This window comes from Centruroides sculpturatus, unplaced genomic scaffold (assembly GCF_000671375.1).
Source record: "Centruroides sculpturatus isolate CEXI.00-Female unplaced genomic scaffold, Cexi_2.0 scaffold215, whole genome shotgun sequence".
Classification (NCBI taxonomy): Eukaryota; Metazoa; Arthropoda; class Arachnida; order Scorpiones; family Buthidae; genus Centruroides; species Centruroides sculpturatus.
The window spans coordinates 640,046-660,586 of record NW_019384381.1 but is presented as its reverse complement, the minus strand read 5'-3'; the positions used below and the strand labels follow the sequence as shown (position 1 = coordinate 660,586).

The 20,541-nt window shown below is 27.8% G+C and overlaps 3 protein-coding genes across 10 annotated transcripts in view; 2 read left to right on the top strand and 1 right to left on the bottom strand.

Annotated features, from left to right (window-relative positions):
- Positions 1-246: 246 nt before the first annotated feature.
- On the top strand, positions 247-1,385 carry LOC111617884. 2 transcript variants are annotated; one of them, XM_023359232.1, is made up of 4 exons: positions 247-328; positions 399-502; positions 940-1,068; positions 1,144-1,385. In XM_023359232.1, the coding sequence occupies exons 1-4, from the start codon at positions 295-297 to the stop codon at positions 1,273-1,275; spliced, it is 399 nt and encodes a 132-aa protein (XP_023215000.1). In that variant the 5' UTR covers positions 247-294; the 3' UTR covers positions 1,276-1,385. The 2 variants fall into 2 exon arrangements, with proteins under 2 accessions (XP_023215000.1, XP_023215001.1); XM_023359233.1 differs by lacking the exon at positions 940-1,068.
- A 2,425-nt stretch (positions 1,386-3,810) lies between these two features.
- Positions 3,811-20,541, bottom strand: part of LOC111617902 (metallophosphoesterase 1-like) — a 42,365-nt gene continuing 25,634 nt past the window's right edge. For 3 of the 7 annotated variants that reach the window (XM_023359259.1, XM_023359261.1, XM_023359260.1), the window contains exons 2-10: positions 20,200-20,371; positions 17,530-17,696; positions 14,281-14,351; positions 14,070-14,211; positions 13,510-13,696; positions 11,513-11,581; positions 11,243-11,365; positions 10,882-11,022; positions 3,811-4,690 (exon numbers count right to left, since the gene is read on the bottom strand). In XM_023359259.1, the coding sequence (XP_023215027.1) occupies positions 3,890-4,690; positions 10,882-11,022; positions 11,243-11,365; positions 11,513-11,581; positions 13,510-13,696; positions 14,070-14,211; positions 14,281-14,351; positions 17,530-17,696; positions 20,200-20,259 (1,761 nt within the window). In that variant the 5' untranslated portion in view covers positions 20,260-20,371 and the 3' untranslated portion in view covers positions 3,811-3,889. Of the gene's footprint in view, positions 4,691-9,937; positions 10,779-10,881; positions 11,023-11,242; positions 11,366-11,512; positions 11,582-13,509; positions 13,697-14,069; positions 14,212-14,280; positions 14,352-17,529; positions 17,697-20,199; positions 20,372-20,541 lie in introns of those variants that run through there. The other 4 variants (XM_023359265.1, XM_023359262.1, XM_023359263.1 and 1 more) reach the window with 4 other exon arrangements.
- LOC111617903 lies at positions 5,756-8,002 on the top strand. The gene is made up of 2 exons (XM_023359266.1): positions 5,756-6,610; positions 6,679-8,002. Exons 1-2 carry the CDS (start codon positions 6,053-6,055, stop codon positions 7,849-7,851), a joined length of 1,731 nt encoding a protein of 576 aa, XP_023215034.1. The 5' UTR covers positions 5,756-6,052; the 3' UTR covers positions 7,852-8,002.

Here is a 20,541-nt window from a genome sequence, read left to right as displayed (position 1 = left end):
AGAAACTTCAGCATAGCTCATTAAATTTTCTAAATTTTACTATCATTTTCAATAAGATTTTATGTATTTAATATCAATGATTCGAATTGATTTCAGATGTATTTTCTTAAAATAAAATTTCAAATATTCTAAAATATTTAGCTGAATTATAAAAAAAAATCATAAATACTCAATTATGAATTAAGATAAATTAATATTTTTTATATTCAAAATTTTCTATTGATACTTTATTTAATTTAATTCTTAGTAAAAATCATTGTTAAATGCATTTTATTTAATGTAAACAATTACAAAATGGAACCTTTTCAGTCAAGTTCAACAATCCAAAGTGGGCATAATATTTAAATTTAATGTTTATTAATTTATATTTATAAAACTTTTTTTTTCAATTTTGACAGATTATGAATTTTCTGATGATATACTACATCTTAGACAAAGAATAAACAATAAATTAGAATCGTTAGACTCGATTTCTTCTAGAGTACAAGATTCCATCGATAATGTAAGATTTTTTTTTATTAAAAATATCACTTAAAATGATATCAATTGATACCAATGTTCAGAATTTAACATTCTCTTATACAAGCTAATTACAGTATCAAACATTATCACAGAGAAGTCAGTAGGGCCATCTGGGTTAGGGCCTCAAAAACATTTGCTACAAATTATTCATTCCATTGCATTTCTTACGTATTGAAAAATTTTATTTAACAACTTTTATCGTTTAAAAAATATAGTTTTTAATGCTTTTTTTAATATACTGAAGGCCTCAAAAATTAAGTGGCTCGGGCCTCTTTCGATCCCTAACAAGATCTGACATTTGTTATCATTTGAAATCATTTCCTGGTATTATTTCACGCCATTTAATCTTTTCAAATGATATTTTTTATTATATAATTTATTAATTATCTGATTCAATACATAATTATAATTTTTAAGCTGTCATATAGAAAATTCGATATGAAATTCTGGAATTTGTTTCTGAGTATTAATTTATTTTTTGGGCTTTTGATAACGTTTATTATATTTGGATATTTGATTTCTGACGAAGAAAGTTCAGAAAATCGGGTCGGTAATTATTTTATTTTATAATTTTTTAAGTTTTGTGAAATTTTTATGAAGTTTTATCGATTTTTTTAATAGCTGGCGAATGAAGCGATATTAATATTTTTGTTAACTACAAGTTTGACCGTGTGCATACCTTACTACTTATATCAACTGACAGAAATTGAAGAAACGGATCAACACATTCCTGAAAATGAAAGGAAATGTTAGGATTTTGAAAATAAAAACTGAAGAGTTTCTCATAAATACAAAATTTATCAGTATTTCTTTTTAAATAAATCATCATCATTCATGAGAGTACGAGATTGGGTACATTCTAGTTCCGTCCGTTAAACTCAAGTGTTCCTGCTCTCTCATCTCCGTGTTCTTAATTGATCTCGCTTCATGTAGGTTGATACCGAATGGTAGCTTTGGGTAACCTATTTTCTGCCATTCTGTTAACATACTGTAGCCATTTTTATAGTTAATCCTGTATTTCTTCCACTGGGCCTTTCCTTTATGCCATTGTTTATTTGATGGTCCAATCGTGTAGCTTCCAAAAATTGTCTCAAAAAACGCATCTGAGCAGCCTGTAATTTTCTACGCTTCTTGTTTTAAATGAATTTGGTTGGATATTCATTAGTATGTTTAGTGTCTACTCCCGAGCGGAGATATATGTAAGGCCGTCGAGGGAGGGAAGTTGGGAATATTTCCCCATGTCCGGAGAAAACTCGTACTGATTCCAATTCCTGTATATTAATCTGTAAAGCCTTAAGACTGATTTTTATTAATAAAGAAATACTTATTTCACTGAAAATGCTAAAGTAGCTCTCTAAGGGATGCTTTATCTCATATAAACTCTCAAGGCATTGGATATATCCAAATTCTTAGAGGCACAACATAAAGGTCGGGAGGCGGGGAAAGCTTCCAGGATCAGTGATCCCTGAAGTTTTTTCATAAGTCAAAGAACTATGAATAATTACAACTATTTATTTATTATTAATATATCTATACGTATGAATCCTGCTCAAAATTCAACAATTTTTACGCCAATGTTGGGAATAATGCTCCTCACGCCACCCTTAACTTCACCCACGTGTCTACTCATAATTCAATACTGATTGAATTTCAGTTTTATATTTAGAATTAAATTCGGTTTTATTTTGCATGACATGTAATTTATACTGCACAATATAGCGTTATATTTTGGCACTGTTCCTTCGTAATCTTGTATCAAATACAGTAAACTCTTACGATCTAATTGGTTTATAGAAAACATCGTAAAGCGAATCATATTTTGACATAAATTGAGATTACATTCCTTCGTGTAATAATGTTTTAAGTGTATATCATACGGAAATGGCCAACAAACAAATACAACATTTAATATAACGTTTATTGTACTTCTAAACCCTCTTTCTCCCCTAACAAAGCGAAATCTTGAAAGATGGCGTAGATTTACCATTGTTTGAGAAGAAAAATTAGATATATATTATTTTCCTTTAATAAATTTGCATGAAATAAATCGTTTATGTACAGAACGACCGATAAAACAGAGGAGCTAAAATTATACGAAGAATTCCAGTGGCGGCCTTAGGGGTGGCGAGCAGGGCAATCGCCCAGGGCCTCGCTCTTGGAGGGGCCTCGCGCAACAACCAAGTAGAAAAAAGTTGATATTTAAAACTTTTTATTTTATCCTTGGCTATTAGTTATAACAATAAAATAAATTTAATTTATAGTACAGTATCTAATATATAATCGAGACGGGTTGATGATAATAATAATAATAAGCGCAGAGCCCAAACGGTTAGGAGTTGAAAGTTGAAATTTGGTACACAGTTACGGTACGTTAGGAGAACGCACACTAAGAAGGGATTTTTCGAAATTCCTTCCCACGGGGGAGAGGGACAGGATTAAGTCTTACCACTTCCATTAACAATGGAAGTGTTAAGTAACAATGGAAGTGTTAAGTAACAATGGAAGTTTTAAGTAACAATGGAAGTGTCAACAATGGAAATGTTACGTAACAATGGAATTGTTAAGAAAAAGCGATATGCAATACGCAGATGCGATTTTTTTCGTTTTTGCGGGAAATCGAACATATTTTTAGACCCATGTAAAAATTCTCTAATTAGTCTGGAAACAAGGGGACCCAATTCTTGCATTCTGTGAAAACGGGTAAGGTTTACTGTAACGTAATAATCTTTATCTTAGTTATCGTTACTTTTGCCCGAGCAACGCCGGGCCCACCTGCTAGTATATTAATATTAATAAGTGCCTACTATTTCAATTCACATACTTTGCACAAAGGAAAAGACCCTCGCAAAGATCTGCCGCCCAGGGCCTCGCAAAGATCTGCCGCCCAGAGCCTTGCAATGGATAAGGCCGCCGCTGCCTGTAAGCATGGAAAACCTCATTCAAATTCAGAAAATAAAAACGTAAAACAAAGAATTTAAACGAAAATTATTAATAAATAATCTTATTGGTGATTAGTTTAAGGATATATAGAAATAAGAATTTAAGAGTATGGTGGATTAAGATCTTTCGAGGCCTCCAGGCACAGAAGATTAGGACCTCTTTACATAAGTTTACGATATATAATTGCAACGGTAAAATTGCTTTATTTTTTCCCAATTTCGAGACCACAGGATCCGGGTTTTTACGGCCCTGTAGCACGTGCCTAGTGGGCAATCTGGTACTGCTTAATAATTCTCTTCGTTCCTCATCCATATTGTACCCATACAACTGAACTTAAAATTCTTAAAATAAGCAAAAATTTTACTTTATTTAGATAAAATCTATATAAAATTATACAAATCATCAATGATTTGAAAAGGAACAAATTTTATCTCTCATAGAATGGAGGATGATCTTTCTTCAGTTCTTTTCTCGGTTTTAGTTTCGCTTGAATGAACACATTCCTGGATGCCTCTTTCACTTCTCTCGGTGTATTTTGATGGCAAGATATCCGCTTCTTGTTAATAGTAGCTTCGACATAAGTCGGGATTCCCTTCCTGGTGGATCTATCGTTTACGTTTATAGTTTCGACAGGGATGGTTACGTCTCTACTTGTATTAGGGAGCCGTTTGGTCTTCCGCATCACAACAGTTTTATAATTTCCTTTATCTCCGTACGAATTCCAATTTTCTTGATCGGATTCTTCACTTTCGGAATAATAATCCTGTTTTCTCGATATCCTTCTACCGTCTTCCAAATCTGTATCAGAAGAATAATACTTTATACTTCGTGATAATGCACCGCTATCGTTATAATTCATGTCGTTCATCTTCAAAGCCGAAGGTATAAAAATTTGATTTTTATTAGGAGCTACACTTTCGGATTTATAACTGATTGAGGTTTCTTGTACGCGGTTGAAGTTTTTTGTTCTTAATTTTCTGTTCCGATCAAGACGTACATCGAGAGAATCGTTTTGCCTTCTATCCAGATACAACACGTAGATTTGGGCATTTAACAGATATTTTATATTTTTATCGATTCTACCGGGATCATTTTCCATGAATATAGTTCGTTTTTCGAAAATATTTTCGGAACGGAAAGAAAGAAACGAAAATTTTTTTCTCGATGGAACTAATTGTTTGAATGGTCGATCTAATTCGTCTTCTGAATCGTTATAATCGTATATAAACTGAAAATAAAATACGATATAAGCTATACAAATCAGGCAACATATTTAAAATTTATATTTATCAAGTTAATATACCAAAAAGTAGGCTATATTATTTCATTGTTTTATTTATGGATTGGATGGATTTGAGCAATGCAGCACACGGGCGATCTGTAGGAGTCCTCCCGGAATGCACCCCTTTGGTGCCTTCTGTAGGAAACTGACCTTGTTGTGGACACGTGAAAAAAACCCGGAAAACTCCACGTGACCAATCCGTTAGTCAGGCGCAAACATATAGCCGGTGTTTAGTTGTTTTATTCACACGGCTCGTAACGTCTAATACGGATATGCATTTTTTTTTTAACGCTTTCTGCCCTGTGAGCACTTAGAGGACCTCTTTTAGCAAGCCCATTATGGGTTCGGGCAGGCCCTCAATGGGACGACTGGGTGGTGCGGGACAGGGCCCGACATATCCAGAGAGACCACCTACTGGGAGATCCGTCCGAATTCGATCCCGTGTTCCCCAAAGCGGTAGGCTGCCACCTTGACCGCTCGGCCATCCGACCTAATACGAGGGTGCTGTCGCATTAGGGTTGCGTGCCTCGAGCCCTCCTGCAACAACACCCTCAAATTAAATGCCATGAGACGCCAACGGATTTTATCTACTTTATATATCTAAAATATATAGTTAAAATCTATCATCATCTTGGTCCTTGATGGTAGCATTATTTATTATATATTGGGCATTATGAAGCTGCCCAACATACAATTTTAAACATATCATTTGAGTTTTAATAAGTTGAAACGTTATCTGACGTAGTCAATTGTAGGAGACTTATATGGGCAATCAGAGTTCAAATCTATTGAAGATCCTCGTAATTTATCATGGATAATATGGATTGGAACACCATTCTCCATGCTAGCTTCATCCATTATGGAGGTTCTGACTCATTGTAGATCAGAATCTCCTATAATGATGCACCTGTGGCTAACCAGAAGCCTTAATGTGCTGATGCTTCACGTTAATCAGTCAATCATAGTTAATTATACATGTTAAATATAAAAACTTACATTCATTACCTTAGACGTGATAGCTCCCATATTTGTATAGAAAACAGAAATAATAGAATATGTTACAGGCTGTTTAGAATCTTTAATTTCAATTTATGATTATAACATTCAATCTATTTTGTTAGATAAACATCAATTCTTTTATCAACAATTAGTTTTACAAAAATGTATATAATAGTTATTGTTATATCACTTCTCAATTCTTTAAGATTTTGCTGTCTGATATGGATTTATACAGGAAATTATTTTGAATCTCCTTTAATAAATCAAAATCTGTTATATATTTGAAAGTTTGTATACAGTTAAGAGAAAATGTTAACTAAAGGAAAAAGAAAGAAAAATGTTGAAATATTACACCTATCTCCATCAAGAGAAGAGCATTTGGATCAAAAACAATTTTTGCTCAATCCATTCATAAATGGACAGTATGAAGATTGGGAAAGAAAATCTGAATCTAAAAGTCATTACACTTCAATTAATAACAGCTATATTATGAAAGGGCAGCCTAATATATATAAAGCAAGTTCTTCAACTAACAGTAATTATACATGTAAACCTTCAAAATGTTCAAAATCAGACAATTACGAATGGTCAATTAAAGAAGATTCGGTGGATCTATATCCATTTTATCAGTCTAGAAAGGAATATGACAGAAATTTATCTAATAATAAAATTAAAAATAAAGAAAGTGTCATAGAAGGCTGCTCATCATCTCTACACTATGCAAAGAACATTGCATCAGATTCTTTTAGCAATGATGGAATAGTAAACAAGCATATTCTTCACACCAACCAGAAAGAATCAGATAGTTCAATCAAATATTTTAATGATCATTCTTTACAAAGAATAAAGAACAGTTTAAAAAATAAGGTATCAATAAATAAAATTAATTTCTTTTATTTTACCATAATTTAGTATTATACAAACTTTATCATTAGGATATTCAAGATTGGATGACTTCAAACAGCACAGAAATGATGTCCAATGAGCAAATGTTTGATCACACATTAAAAGTACATGATTTAATAAGCTTGAAAGAGAAGTTTGATGAATTACAGATAAACAAAAAGCTTCACAAAGAAATAGAATTCACACTAAAAGAAATATTAATGCATCTATTCTTTCTTGAAGCCAAGGAGTTTATAAATATCAATGAATTGGAGGATTCAAAAGAAAGTTTACATGAAAATGAAGTTTCAAGCGCAATTCCTATTGAAGTTAAAAATTACAACATGGATTTAAAGGAGTCTATTGATGAAGACAAGATGAATGCAATATCGATAGCTACTTTTAAAAATAAATTAAATAAGAATGATATTAAGAATTTAATCAAAGAAATAATTGTTCACGAAAATTGTTTATCTGTTGATGATATATTGGAATATAAGAATGAAATACCTGACAGAAATAAATGTTGTGAATTTATGTCAGATTTAACATCAATCAATTTAGAAGACAAAACAAATAACAAAAATTTAAAAAATAAAAGCACAATCCAATTGTCTGAAAGGAAAGCAAAAATGAAACAGCAAAATCGAAAATCAAACAATCAATCAATAATTAGCAAAAAACCTTTTATTGCAAAACAATATTTTTGTACAGAAAGGAGTACAGAAAAAATCAGTTTAATAAAAATAAGAGAAACTGAAAGATTGTCTTCTTATAAAGAAGAATATTTAGCAATGGCATCTGTTTATCAATCAAAGCATCAGATATATGCTGAGAGTATAAGTGTTTCAGAATTCTTTTTAATTCATGTAATTTCTTCTCAAATCTTTGTATCCCAAAAACAATTGTTGCATAAATGTCAAATTAACAGTGAAAAAATTAGAACAGAAAAATATCAAAAATATAAACAGAATAAAAGAAACGTATTTCAGAAACCAACTTCTGTTGACAAATGTACAGCTTATATTATATTAGAAGAACCTGAAAAAGTTCATAAACAGGAATATGATTTAGAAACATGTTATAAAAATAAACTTATGAGAAAGAAAACAATGGAAAAATTACTAAGAAAAAGACATATTTTTAACATGGATTATGATATTAATGACAATATCGATTGGTTGGCTGTTGGCATGGCTCATTCAGATACTCTCCCTAGCTAAATTAACTGTATTTCACAATGATCTCTCTAATTTAATTTAAAATTTAATATTCTAATCCTACTATCTTTGCTTTAAAAATAGTTTATTTTTTATATATTTAATTATATATCAAATATCTGTTTATTTTATAATATGTTTGAACAAAACACAAACAAACAAAATATTTTAAACTTTATAAATTTTTATTACAAGAATTTGTTAATATGTGAATATTCTTTTAAAACAAAATTTTAATATTTATTACAGTAATATATATATTTAAAACTCTAAAAGATTAAATTACACAACATAAATAAGTATTTGTATATATTAAGTAAAAATAAAAATTTTAAAGTAATTTAAACTATAAAATTTGAAAATTTGTAAAACTTAAATAAATTTTGATATAAAAAATTTCACATAAACAGTTTATCATTTTTTTCCATTCCTGAATTTCTATTACATAATTTTCATATACAGGATGGGACATATGTGTGTCCTGGCTGAAAAATTATATTATTAAAAAAGACCAAATGCAAATGCAATTAATTAAGTAGTAAATTGATTGGGCTGCAATTTGAAAAAATTGTAGACCCATAAATTCCCACTGTTGTCCGTCTGTCTTTCCTTAATCTGAAGAATGGAGTTAGATAGATAAAGGCAAGACCAGATATGGAAATCTAACTGTAGGAGGCCCTGATTAACTACATACAAATTTCTGATGCAAACAGGAAGTCATGTTATTTCAGTTCAAAACTTTTCCCCTGAAAGGAGTTAGATAGATGACCGGTATGACTCCTTTGCTAATGGAGAAGTATGATGTACAGGGGAAAGACACTACTAATTTGAGGCGTGAGCATATATTTTAAATTAAATAAATTAAAAATATGATTAAAAATTGCAGCTCGGCATTATGACAATGTTACAATAAATAACTGCTCGTTATGAAATGCAATTTTCAGCATGTTTGCCTTCAGACACAATCAAATTCCATACACATCCATAAAATTGGTCAATAATAGGGTGTCTGGCTGAAATTTTTTTAATTGTACTCCAGAAGAATATGCATTAAAAACATACAAACTTTATCTTTACTTGTCCCTATATTGTAAAGACTAGGGGATTTAAATCAGGATTATATGGTGCCACTTGATACTACCTCCAGCCTTTTCTGATCCATCAAGAGCTATCAATCTGAGACCAAATACCATGTTTATATATATATACACAAACATGGTATTTTATATTTATTATATATATAGAGGGATAGTCAGCATACACTGTATATGTACAGTGTACATATACACTGTCAGCATACACTGTATATGTACACTGTGTATGCTGACTATCCTTCTCTTAAACTCTCAAATACAACTTGCTTCTAAAAAACGACTCAAAAATTACAGTATTTTCTCACTAGGACATACATATACTCCACCCTGTATTTCATTAGAAAATGTTTTTTACATTCTCAGCAAACTTTTCATAATCCCTTCAGTAACTGTCTCAGCACTCACTATAATACACAACCATTTATCATGCAATGAACGTTTATTATTCTAACATTTTCAGTCTTCTCAATTGACCTTCTTCGGGGGATATCTGAACTTACAATTGAGCTGCTTGGGGAAACATAATGGTAAGCACCATTGCCATCTATAGCTATTGCCATCTCCCAGGTGATCATCTGACTCTTATTTCAATTATGTCATTATGAAACTAAATTGATTTTAGAATAAATTTATTGCCCTGCAATTTGAAAAAATTGTAGACCTATAAATTACCACTGTTGTCAGTCCATTTGTCTTGTCTTTCCTCAATCCCAAGAACGGACTTAGATAGATGAAATCTGAGACCAGATGTAGAAACCTTAGGGACAGGAGGCCCTGATTAACTATATATGAATTTCCAATGCAAACTGGAAGTCACATTATTTCAATTCAGAACTTTTCCCCTTGAAAGCAGTTAATAGAGAGGTTGCAGCTGATGTTTTCATTGCGAAAATGTGTATGTCGAACGTTCAGTGCCGCCTTCCTGTAAGCCTAGAAGTTTGACAATGGCATTTGAAACATTGAGCATGATTTCACTGACATTCCAAACACTATTGTTAAACTTCTAGGCTTACAGGTTGGCGGCGCTGAACGTCTGACATACACATTTTTGCGATGAAAACGTCGGCCGCAACCTCTCTAATAATAGATGACTGGCACGATTCCATTCCTAACAGAAAAGTACAGGGACAAGATAATACAGAACTAATTTGAAGTAGAGAGCATATATTTTAAATGAAATAAATTAAAAATATGATTAAAAGTTGCAGCCCAGCATTCTGATAATGTCACAATAAATAATTGCTTGTTCAGATTTATGGTTCAATCACAATTTTAATTTTGCTGTATTCTAAAATTTCCATTTTGGCATTTACCATTTTGTTCCCCAAACAGTTCAATTTAAAAAGAACAAAGCCACTTATTCTATAATAGTTTACAATGTTCCATTTTTGGAAATAGACAAATTTTAAAAATGCATATGCAGACTTTTACACGTTGAATGGTACAATCATTTTTAAAATTTATCTTGTTCCTAAAATGGAAAATTGTAAATCATTATAAAATAAGTGGCTTTGTTCCTTTTAAATTGTAAATTCAGATATTCCCTGAAGAAGGTCAATTAAGAAGACTGAAAATACTAGAATAATAAACGTTCATTGCATGATAAATGGCTATGCATTGTGACTTTTCATAATCATAACAACACAATCTTTTATAATAATATCTCAATCATATCTAATGTGTTTTCTTAAAAACTCTCACTCTTAGTTTTCTAGTGACATGATAAAGATGATAAATTAAGAAACAAATTGTACCAAAAACATAAGTTAAAATTACAGTATTTTCTTTTGGCATGTAGCATTTATTGATAGCAAAACTATCTGGTGTAAAAACAGCCTGTATAAAATAGTAATAAAAAGTTTATAAAATGAATATGTAATCATTCATCTAATAAATTTTAAAAAATTTATCTAGCAATAAAACTTATTTACAAACTTACTAATATAAAACTAGGATTATTAATATTCCTCCAACTAAAAGATGGTATGGTCCACTCATGAATGTCTTCATTGTGTATTACATGGCAACCATAATGAGTGTGTCCAGTAAAAATTACACGAGGATTCAATAATTTTAAAACCTGTTTAAGTGTATATATATATATANTAGTGCTCCTCCAGAAGCAAAATTTCAAATTTTTCGTGAGAAATGGGAATGCTTATCCAAGGAAGCTTCTGATAAAGTAAGACCTCTATTGAAATGATGTAGCAATATAAAATAAATAAAGAAATATATATATATATATATATATATTTCTTTATTTATTTTATATTGCTACATCATTTCAATAGAGGTCTTACTTTATCAGAAGCTTCCTTGGATAAGCATTCCCATTTCTCACGAAAAATTTGAAATTTTGCTTCTGGAGGAGCACTATCTGGTTCATTACAATTCTTATCTGATGAACGATACATAGGAAAATGCTAAAAAAATTTTTTTAATTAAAAAGCAATGAAAAGTTTTACTCATTGAAATATTCATAAATGATGTATTATGTGTATTTCATAAATACAGTACTTTATAACTATGTTTATAAAATATTTAGTTAGTAAATAATAATTTTAAATTACCTGTAAGAAAATAGGCTTGCTATTTTGCAATTTTTCAACATTAGTATAACGTTGACTTGTTTTTTCATTCTGAAATTATAATTTTAAATAAGTATATCTTAATTCATATTTGAGAAAAACAAAAATTTAAATAGTTCAAATAATTTAATACATGAATGAATACTGGATTATTTGAACAAAGTAATATGTCTTATACACACGTTACTATGCATTAAATTTGGTGAAGTTTTATAAAATTACTCCTTTATCTAAATCAAAAATTACTTAAATAATGTAAAATAAATAAACAAATCAAATTTAAATTTTATAATTAAAAAATATTGATATTTATTAAGTAGCTTTAAAAAGGCTGCAAAATTTCCTTAAAAACATTGATAAAATATTTATTAACGTACTCCAAACTGATTATGGTGTGCAGATAAACAAACAAAAACAAACGTTTTCGAACTGTGGTGAGTGTGGTGTGTGGTGAGTGGTGAGTGGTTAATAAAATATTTAACTATAAAACTTCAAAAGAAAAAAAAAAAAAACTATAAAATCTTACTGCATAAGATTTATAAAATTATTGAACTCTTACTCAAATTTTGCATAATAAACAGCAATTCCAGTGAAAAAACTAAGAAATGCAGTGTGTTAACCATTCAAGGTCAGAAACAGACCAACACTATGAATGATTTAAATGAGCTTTATGTAATTTGACTATCTCATCATTTTTGGATAAATTCTGGAATTGGGAACATCATCCAGAACCAAATTTTCCAAAAGATTGAAGCCTATTATGGCAAGGTTTTTTAAAATATCAAATAGCTTATCTTGTAAAACTTCTTGTTTTAGGTATTAAATTTTAGTTTAAACATTTCTTTTTTTTAGAATATTACAAGGCATAATGAGTGATAATCCAAGAGGACAGAAAGTTATAGTGTAAAGTAATAAATATTAAAAGAGAGATCTTAAAAGTGCTAAAAAAATAACAATACTTTTAATTTCTAAAAGTTAAGTGTAATTTGTTTGTTTAATTTTATCAACAAGGTTGAATTGTGTTAAAATGTAATATCAAATATAAAAATATACTTCAAATTACAAAATATAGTTTTAATTTTATATAAGTAAGAATTATAAATTATATAATCTTAATCTAAGTAAACAATAAAAAAAAGAGATCACATGAATAATTGTAATTTTTGTGTGTTGCTTTTGTTTAGTATTATTTTATAGTACATTTTACCATCTTTCTTAAATCATCTCTCTAAAATATTTAAATTTTAAAATTTAATAATGATTATCACTCCATACAAAGTTACTACAGGATGTATGTATTTAATATGTATATGTATTTAAACTGATGTATATGTACGCTATAATAATTCTGGTAAAAATTGTGAAGAATTATAAAAATATTGTATGGCTTATGTAAACATTTAAACATTATTAAAAACTGTAAAAGTAGAGCAATAAAATAGATATAATTTCAAAAAATACGAGTAGAAACATATCTAAAATCGAAAATTTGAAATAATTACTATCATGATCATTATGTATAATGTTAAATAAATTTTAAATTATATTGAATTGAATACATTTTAATATTTCACTTCAAATTAATTTACCTTAGCATTTTTCATTTAATATTTTCTAATAGTTAACTTTTTATAAAACATATAACAAAATAATTAAAATAAGTACTGTACTTTCTTTCTCTTAACAGCAGATAACATTTCAATCAATGATATATTACAAACGTTTTTAAAATACTTTATGGATTATGATAATGATGATGAATTATTAATGATGCTAAAAACTTATTAATATTTATTTTTAAACTATTAAAATAAGACCTGATTCATGACAATAAGTTTATTGTATTGTAATGTGAATAACAAATAATTTTGTATGTATGTAATAAAATTTATTCGGTAAAAATGAGTATCTGCTTATTACATAAAAAAATTTTACTTACTTATTAATGTGAAATTTATTTTAATTAATAAAATAATAACCTTATTGGAATTTAAAATATTTGCAATTTTCTGTAATTGTTTGTCGGCAGATTTACAAAAATGGCATCCATCGCCTTCCATAGCCATACTGTTTAATAAAACAAATGAGTTTCCTCTTAAAGTTATTAGATCAACAGATGATATGTTAAAAGCAGCATCAAACCGTTGTTTTAAATAATCATCCATCCTAAAAATAGTAAAAATTTCTATATAATAAGGAATATATAATAATAAATAAAAAAAAAAAACAATTAATAGGAAGTCATGCTTCCTATGGAGAATTTTTTGCTGACCTTGAAATCATTTTCAAAGTCAGCAAACATTTGGGATTGATTTTAAAATCAGTTATCATTGTTTTATGGAAAACATTTTTGAAGTTTTATTAAACATGAAACAAATATCATATTCAATTTCCTGAAAGTAATTTTAATAATTAAATTTTAAAAATATATTTAGTATTTCAAAACTAAACTTAATATTTTAAGAAAAATTAATATATTATTCAGTTTACAGATTAATTAATAGTAATGTTGAGCAATTTATGCTTTCATTTTACTAACCAATAATGAAATCCCATGTCATGATTACCAGGTACAACAAACAATTTTGTTTCTTGTGGAACATTGAAAAGACTATGAAATCTTTGAATGTAATAATTAAATTCTTTTTTGCTACACCAAAGCCCCTCATCAAACAAGTCACCTAAATTAAACAAAAATCCAATAATTAAGGCAAAAAATATTTAAAATTTTAAAATGATTATAAATATACCTAATACAAACACAGCATTTGGATTGTGAACAGTCATAACTGTCTGAAAAGCTCTGTACATTTGCCATTCCCTTAATTAGAAAAAATAACTATTTATTAGTTAATACAAAAATTAATGAAAACACAGTAGACTCTCCTATACAGTAATACCCCAAACTTACACGATAGGTGGGACTGAGTGATAACCGCGTAAGTCGGGGTATAATTTCACAATTTGTATAAAATCCAAGTCGGATGTAAGCTAATAAATGTTCTCGTTAATCTTATCTCGTCTTTTGATTCGTTCACGGTTTTAAGAAATCACCACATAGAGTCTCTCAAGTCTCCGTAGATATAACAAACACAGAAATAGCTACAATTTATTTTGTGTTATTTACGTGTCGATTCCGCACGACACGTCCGAACATGTAAGCTGAACAATAGTGTGGGGGGAGTGAGTAATCAAGAGTTGTGTGGCACTCAAACAAAAGATGAATCGACAAGATTTGAAAATCATGTAACTCCAGGTTCGCATAAGTCGGGGTAGTGTAAGTCGAGGTATTACTGTACTCAAACTAATATGGGCAGGAGTGATCTAGATATTAGAAAAATCTGGATAAGGTAGTGTAATAATTTTTAAATAAGAATGTAACATACATGCCTAATATATATAAGAAATGTTTGTTTTGACTCTGATGCTTATTTTTGACATCCTGCTATATTCTCCGTAAAGTCCAAATTTAGCTCCCCTGTCGGATTTTCATTTATTCGGATCTTTAATGAAATTTTTGATGGGGAAACACTTTGCAGATCAGGAGGAATTGGAAGGCACCACTGTGGACTATTTCAAGCAACTTGACAAGTAACAGTATAGTGAAGGGATGTTCAAACTAGTGTCATGCTGGGATAAATGTCTTATGGCAATTATGTCAAGAAATAAACAAAAGTATGCAGTTTTTGTGGAATGAATTAAATATTTTCTTTATTTACAAATGTTAGTGTAATTTTGGCCTGTACCTTTAATATCAGACTCCCCCTTGTACAATTATAATTAATTTTGAGAATATCGTGTTAAAGTTGTTTGTTTTGTTCTTCTCGATTTGCTGACAAGCTGCTAATCATGCCAATGCCTCATCATTATCATGTTAGTGGTGATTGATGTACAGTATTGTGCTCTTCTACAATTTCAAAGTAACATTAATAAAAATAAATTTAATAATACATACACTGCAATACAGAAAAATAAGATTTGGAGTAATGTACAATATTTTTGAAAATTTTTGGTTGTCTTTGATCAGTCCAGATAAGGGAGAGTCTACTGTATAAAATAATTTCATTTAAAAATATTAACATATGTTCTTAAAGTGATTTTATCTAAATATTTTATTAATACAAATGATATATAAATTATTCTAGCAATTATTTAAAGCTAACTGATTCCATCTTTATTGATTTCTTAATTAATAATTAACTTTTCAATCTAATTATTGTTGTTTTTCTAAAATTTTTAAAAGTAAATTTGGCAATTTTAACAACAACAAATTAAAAATTTAAAAATCCTCAATAAAAATAAGTTTAAATCAATACAAAAAACAGAATATTTAACAATTAATTATTACATATTTATCCTTTATTTTATAACAAAGTAATAATTATTAAAAATTTTCTGTACATTTATCTTAAATTTTAAACAGTTATAATGTATTTCTTAAATCATATAATTTGATAAATTAAGGACTTATACAGGAATTGTATTTTACAGAGATGAATGAATTAAGTTCTTTAAATAGTCATTACGCAGAATGCATTTTGGGTGCTAGACCTGAAGCAGCTGAAGAGGGGTCTAGCACTCAAAATGCATTCTGCATAATGACTATTTAAAGAACTTAATTCATTCATCTCTGTAAAATACGATTCCTGTATAAGTTCTTAATTTATCAAATTATATAATTTATACATTCTGTTTTCTACAATAGTTTTTGAAATTAAAATTTATCTTATTAGAATGGAATTATGTATCAAACTAATATATTTTCTTGAAAAAACTGTCATATTTTTATCACTAAACTAATCTAAACTTAAAGAAAATCGTGTCCAATGACAAGACATAGTAAACTAAATACTTTTAGAATATCAGGTCTTCATGATTTCTGTCAACTCCATACTTTTGGCTTGATAATTTTTATCAAATTTTAAAAGTATCAAAGACAGTGCCATAACTAGGCAGGTGCAACAGGTGCACCTGCACAGGGTCCACTTGGAAGGGGGCCCAAAATGCATGTATTTGTTTTATTATTTTCCCAAACCTAATTAATTAAGGGGCCTAAATGCAAATTCTTGCACAGGGCACAGGAATGGCTAGTTACGGCACTGATCAAAGAGGTAATTTTTTCATTCATTTATAAACAGAATTAGCTAAATTCATTAGCAAAAAACAAATTATAAAATACAAATTCTATGTAGGAATGAATATAATTAATAATTTTTTAATCAAAAACTACTTATAACAATATCTAATCAATCAAAATGATTCATTTAATTGCAGTTAAATGTACATTTAAATAAGTATAATTAACATATAATCTTACCTCGCAATAGAAAATTAAGAAACATATAAAAAGTACACTCTTTAGAAAGATAGATTTCATTTTATTATATTGTTGAATTTATAGTTTCATTTAAATAGAAATATATAGTTTACTTGTTTGAATAATTCCAATAATAAAATAGCTTATTTGATTACATTTTGCAGAAACACCTCTGAAAAAACAATAAAATATACAACTTATTTTCATATACAAATCATAAAATCTTTAAAAAATTATTGTATCTTAAAATTTTTCTTGCTATTGAGAAAACATTGACTTAATGTATTATTGATTTTGTTTATTTAATATATAAAATGATAAAGATATAATCAAACATGCAAAATATTACAATTGCAAAGCATAAAAATAAAAATAGTTGTAATATATAACTTATATCATTATTATATTGTATTCAAAATAAAAAATACATAATAGTTAAATAAATAACAAGATAGCTCAATAATAAGCCTGTAGATTTTTGACAATTGTATGTAAAAACTTCATAATTTCTGGAATTAGTATACTCTGAATTCAATTTGGATTAATAGATGCTTTACTGTATATTTTGTTTACATTATAATACAATAGCAATTAGAAATTATGATTATGAAATTGTGGTAACATATATTGCATAACTCTCTTATGATTTTTAAACAAAAGGATTATAAGAGGATCATTTTACCTTCTTAATTTATCAAACCAATGTCCTTTTCTTGAACCAAGGAGATGAATATCAGCAAGAAGCATAACTTTCAAAGGCTGATTTTGTTGAAAGGAATTAATAAATTGATTTGAATATTCTAAGTGTGGCCAGGAACACTGAAGCAATACTACATAGTATATCATTACCTGATAAAAAAAATTTTAATTTCAGAAATATGAAAATATATGCTTATTATAATCAAGCATTAAATATTTTTATATCATTTCCATCTATAAGCATCCTAATATCAGGAATTTTTAAAAACCAGACATTCCATAGAAAAACATTAACCCAGAGCTATTTCCTTTATTTTAAATGGAAAAATTATAATGCCCCACAACTCAAAACTCTCAACTAATTTCTAAAAGTGTAACTAAAACACAATACAACATCTACATAAAGTTAAAAACTACTATACTAGGATATAAAATGCTTAATGTATTACTTTCTGATTAGCAAACAGTTGCTTTGCAAGCAGAAACATGCATAATTTATATCCATACAACAAATATTACATTAATGATATGGCACAGCAAAGAATACATGACAATAAAAAGATTTGTTTAAAAAAAATGCACACAGAAACAACAATCTGCCTGATATTGCTGAAAATTGAAGAATTGATTGACTACTGTTAGTGACATCATAAAAAGCATGTTTATGCTTTCTGCTATAGGAGCGGTTGGTATGATTTGACACTATGATTAAGCAACCAATAATTGAAATGCATATTCTATTTCTGGACATTTGGGGCTTTTCAAAATAATTAATGTAATTCTAACATTCTAATCAATTGTATTTGGAATATAACTTGAGACTTTACCAATATTGTTTTGTTATATGGACTTTTTGAGACATAAACATAAATTTTTCCTATATAAACATTGGTCAGAAAAGTAAATCAAGAGATTCAATTGTCCTATAAAGTTTGGTTTTTTACTGGAAAAACATTAAACAGGAAGACATTAAGAAGGCGATGTGCTTTATATCTTTCTATTAATAGAGCTAAATACACGAGTATTAGATTTTCAGCTCTCAGTAGGACTTATCACATAATATTGAAGTATTAGGTGGAATCACACAGAAACTGATAAACACTTAATATTCATTGCAACAACAGTATGCGTTTTGTGCAGTTGTACTGTCCGTTCTAATTGCAAAATGTAAAATATTGAGAGCCAAAAAATCTAGAATTCATATATTCAGCAACAGGAAATGCTTGTATTTATAAGATCATATTCTGTATCTGCATTTATATTCAATTGAGTTTTTACACTCAAAAGATTACTTATATTGTCTTTTATATGTAAATAAAATATGTTCTTAAAGTAAATCATGAACACTTTGAATGTATATAATAATTCTCTCTCAACAATTTATTATCTTTGTAACCTGTATAATATTTTGTACACCAGATGGAGTTCTATTGTTTCTTACTCCTAGTTAAAGGTTCTTTATTTTTTGTCAGTGAGATAGTGAGATGACCATTGGTCAGACGGTTGTTCTTTTACTTGTTTGCTTTGTGTTTTATGTCATCACAAAATAACATATTTTGTGTTCCAAAGCTTTTTAAAAGTAAAAAAATAACATTTATTTTATAACTGTTTAAGAAGTATAAAATTTACTACAATTTTTATTTATCATATTGCTTAAATTTCCAATAATTTATTGTAACACTTAAGAGACATTTGTAATTATTATTTTTGTTAAACTTGCAGTATAATTAATTAAATAAAAATAAAATATAAATATTTGTGCAAATTCAAAATAAATTAATTATTTAATTATCTAGTAAAAGTTGAAAATTGGCATTTATAATAAACTACATTATTTTCTTAATAACATAATGTTTCTTTTTATTGAATTATCTGAGTTACTTTTCACATTATTAACATATTTATGTAAATATGAATTCAGTCTTATTTAAGTTAAAATATTAATCCAATAAATAAATAAAAGCAAAAATTAACAGAATTTATCCAAGGACATGATAGATGTATAGCTATTGTTAAATATCTGCTAATACATATTGCAAATACAGAAAACATCTGTGGAAGTTAAATCATGCTTCACATTACAATTTCACTTGGAAGTTTAAAAACAATCAATGTATGGGAAGAGTATATTTAAATACAATAAAAAAAATTTCATAGTTTTTCAAAAATTTAATAAAAATATTTAATATTTTTAGTAAATATTTTGATATTTGTTTTAATAAATTTAGCAGACAAACCAATCTATATTTTGACTTTAAATATTATAATTTTAGAAGCAGATTTATACTACTGAAATTTTTCAAACTTTTTCTATAGACAAAAAATAAAATAATACTTTTCTCTTTAACTCCACAAGATGCATCTACATCAATGAAAAAAATTAAAATTAATTGACTGTAATCAGTTATCATATGATTTGCAGACAGAAATATAAAAATAAAATAATAATAATAATAATTTGGTTAAAATATAAACTGATTTAAATTGAATTCATCAAAAACAAATTATAAAATACAAATTCTATGTAGGAATGAATATAATTAATAATTTTTTAATCAAAAACTACTTATAACAATATCTAATCAATCAAAATGATTCATTTAATTGCAGTTAAATGTACATTTAAATAAGTATAATTAACATATAATCTTACCTCGCAATAGAAAATTAAGAAACATATAAAAAGTACACTCTTTAGAAAGATAGATTTCATTTTATTATATTGTTGAATTTATAGTTTCATTTAAATAGAAATATATAGTTTACTTGTTTGAATAATTCCAATAATAAAATAGCTTATTTGATTACATTTTGCAGAAACACCTCTGAAAAAACAATAAAATATACAACTTATTTTCATATATGTAACAAAATATTTTATAGCAAAATAATTAATGAATAAATTTTTATAACTGAATTTTTAAAAGTAAGATAATTAAATTAATATGGTATTTAAAGTTTTTATATTGAAATTTATATACAATATATATATATA

What these genes read in the sequence shown, in the direction of transcription:
- LOC111617903 (XM_023359266.1), top strand. Translation starts at nt 6,053, where the DNA reads ATGTTAACTAAAGGAAAAAGAAAGAAAAATGTTGAAATATTACACCTA. An exon ending in AGAACAGTTTAAAAAATAAG is followed by an intron (nt 6,611 to 6,678) that starts GTATCAATAAAT and finishes CTTTATCATTAG; the next exon opens with GATATTCAAGATTGGATGAC.
- LOC111617884 (XM_023359232.1), top strand. Translation starts at nt 295, where the DNA reads ATGGAACCTTTTCAGTCAAGTTCAACAATCCAAA. An exon ending in GTCAAGTTCAACAATCCAAA is followed by an intron (nt 329 to 398) that starts GTGGGCATAATA and finishes CAATTTTGACAG; the next exon opens with ATTATGAATTTTCTGATGAT. An exon ending in TACAAGATTCCATCGATAAT is followed by an intron (nt 503 to 939) that starts GTAAGATTTTTT and finishes ATAATTTTTAAG; the next exon opens with CTGTCATATAGAAAATTCGA.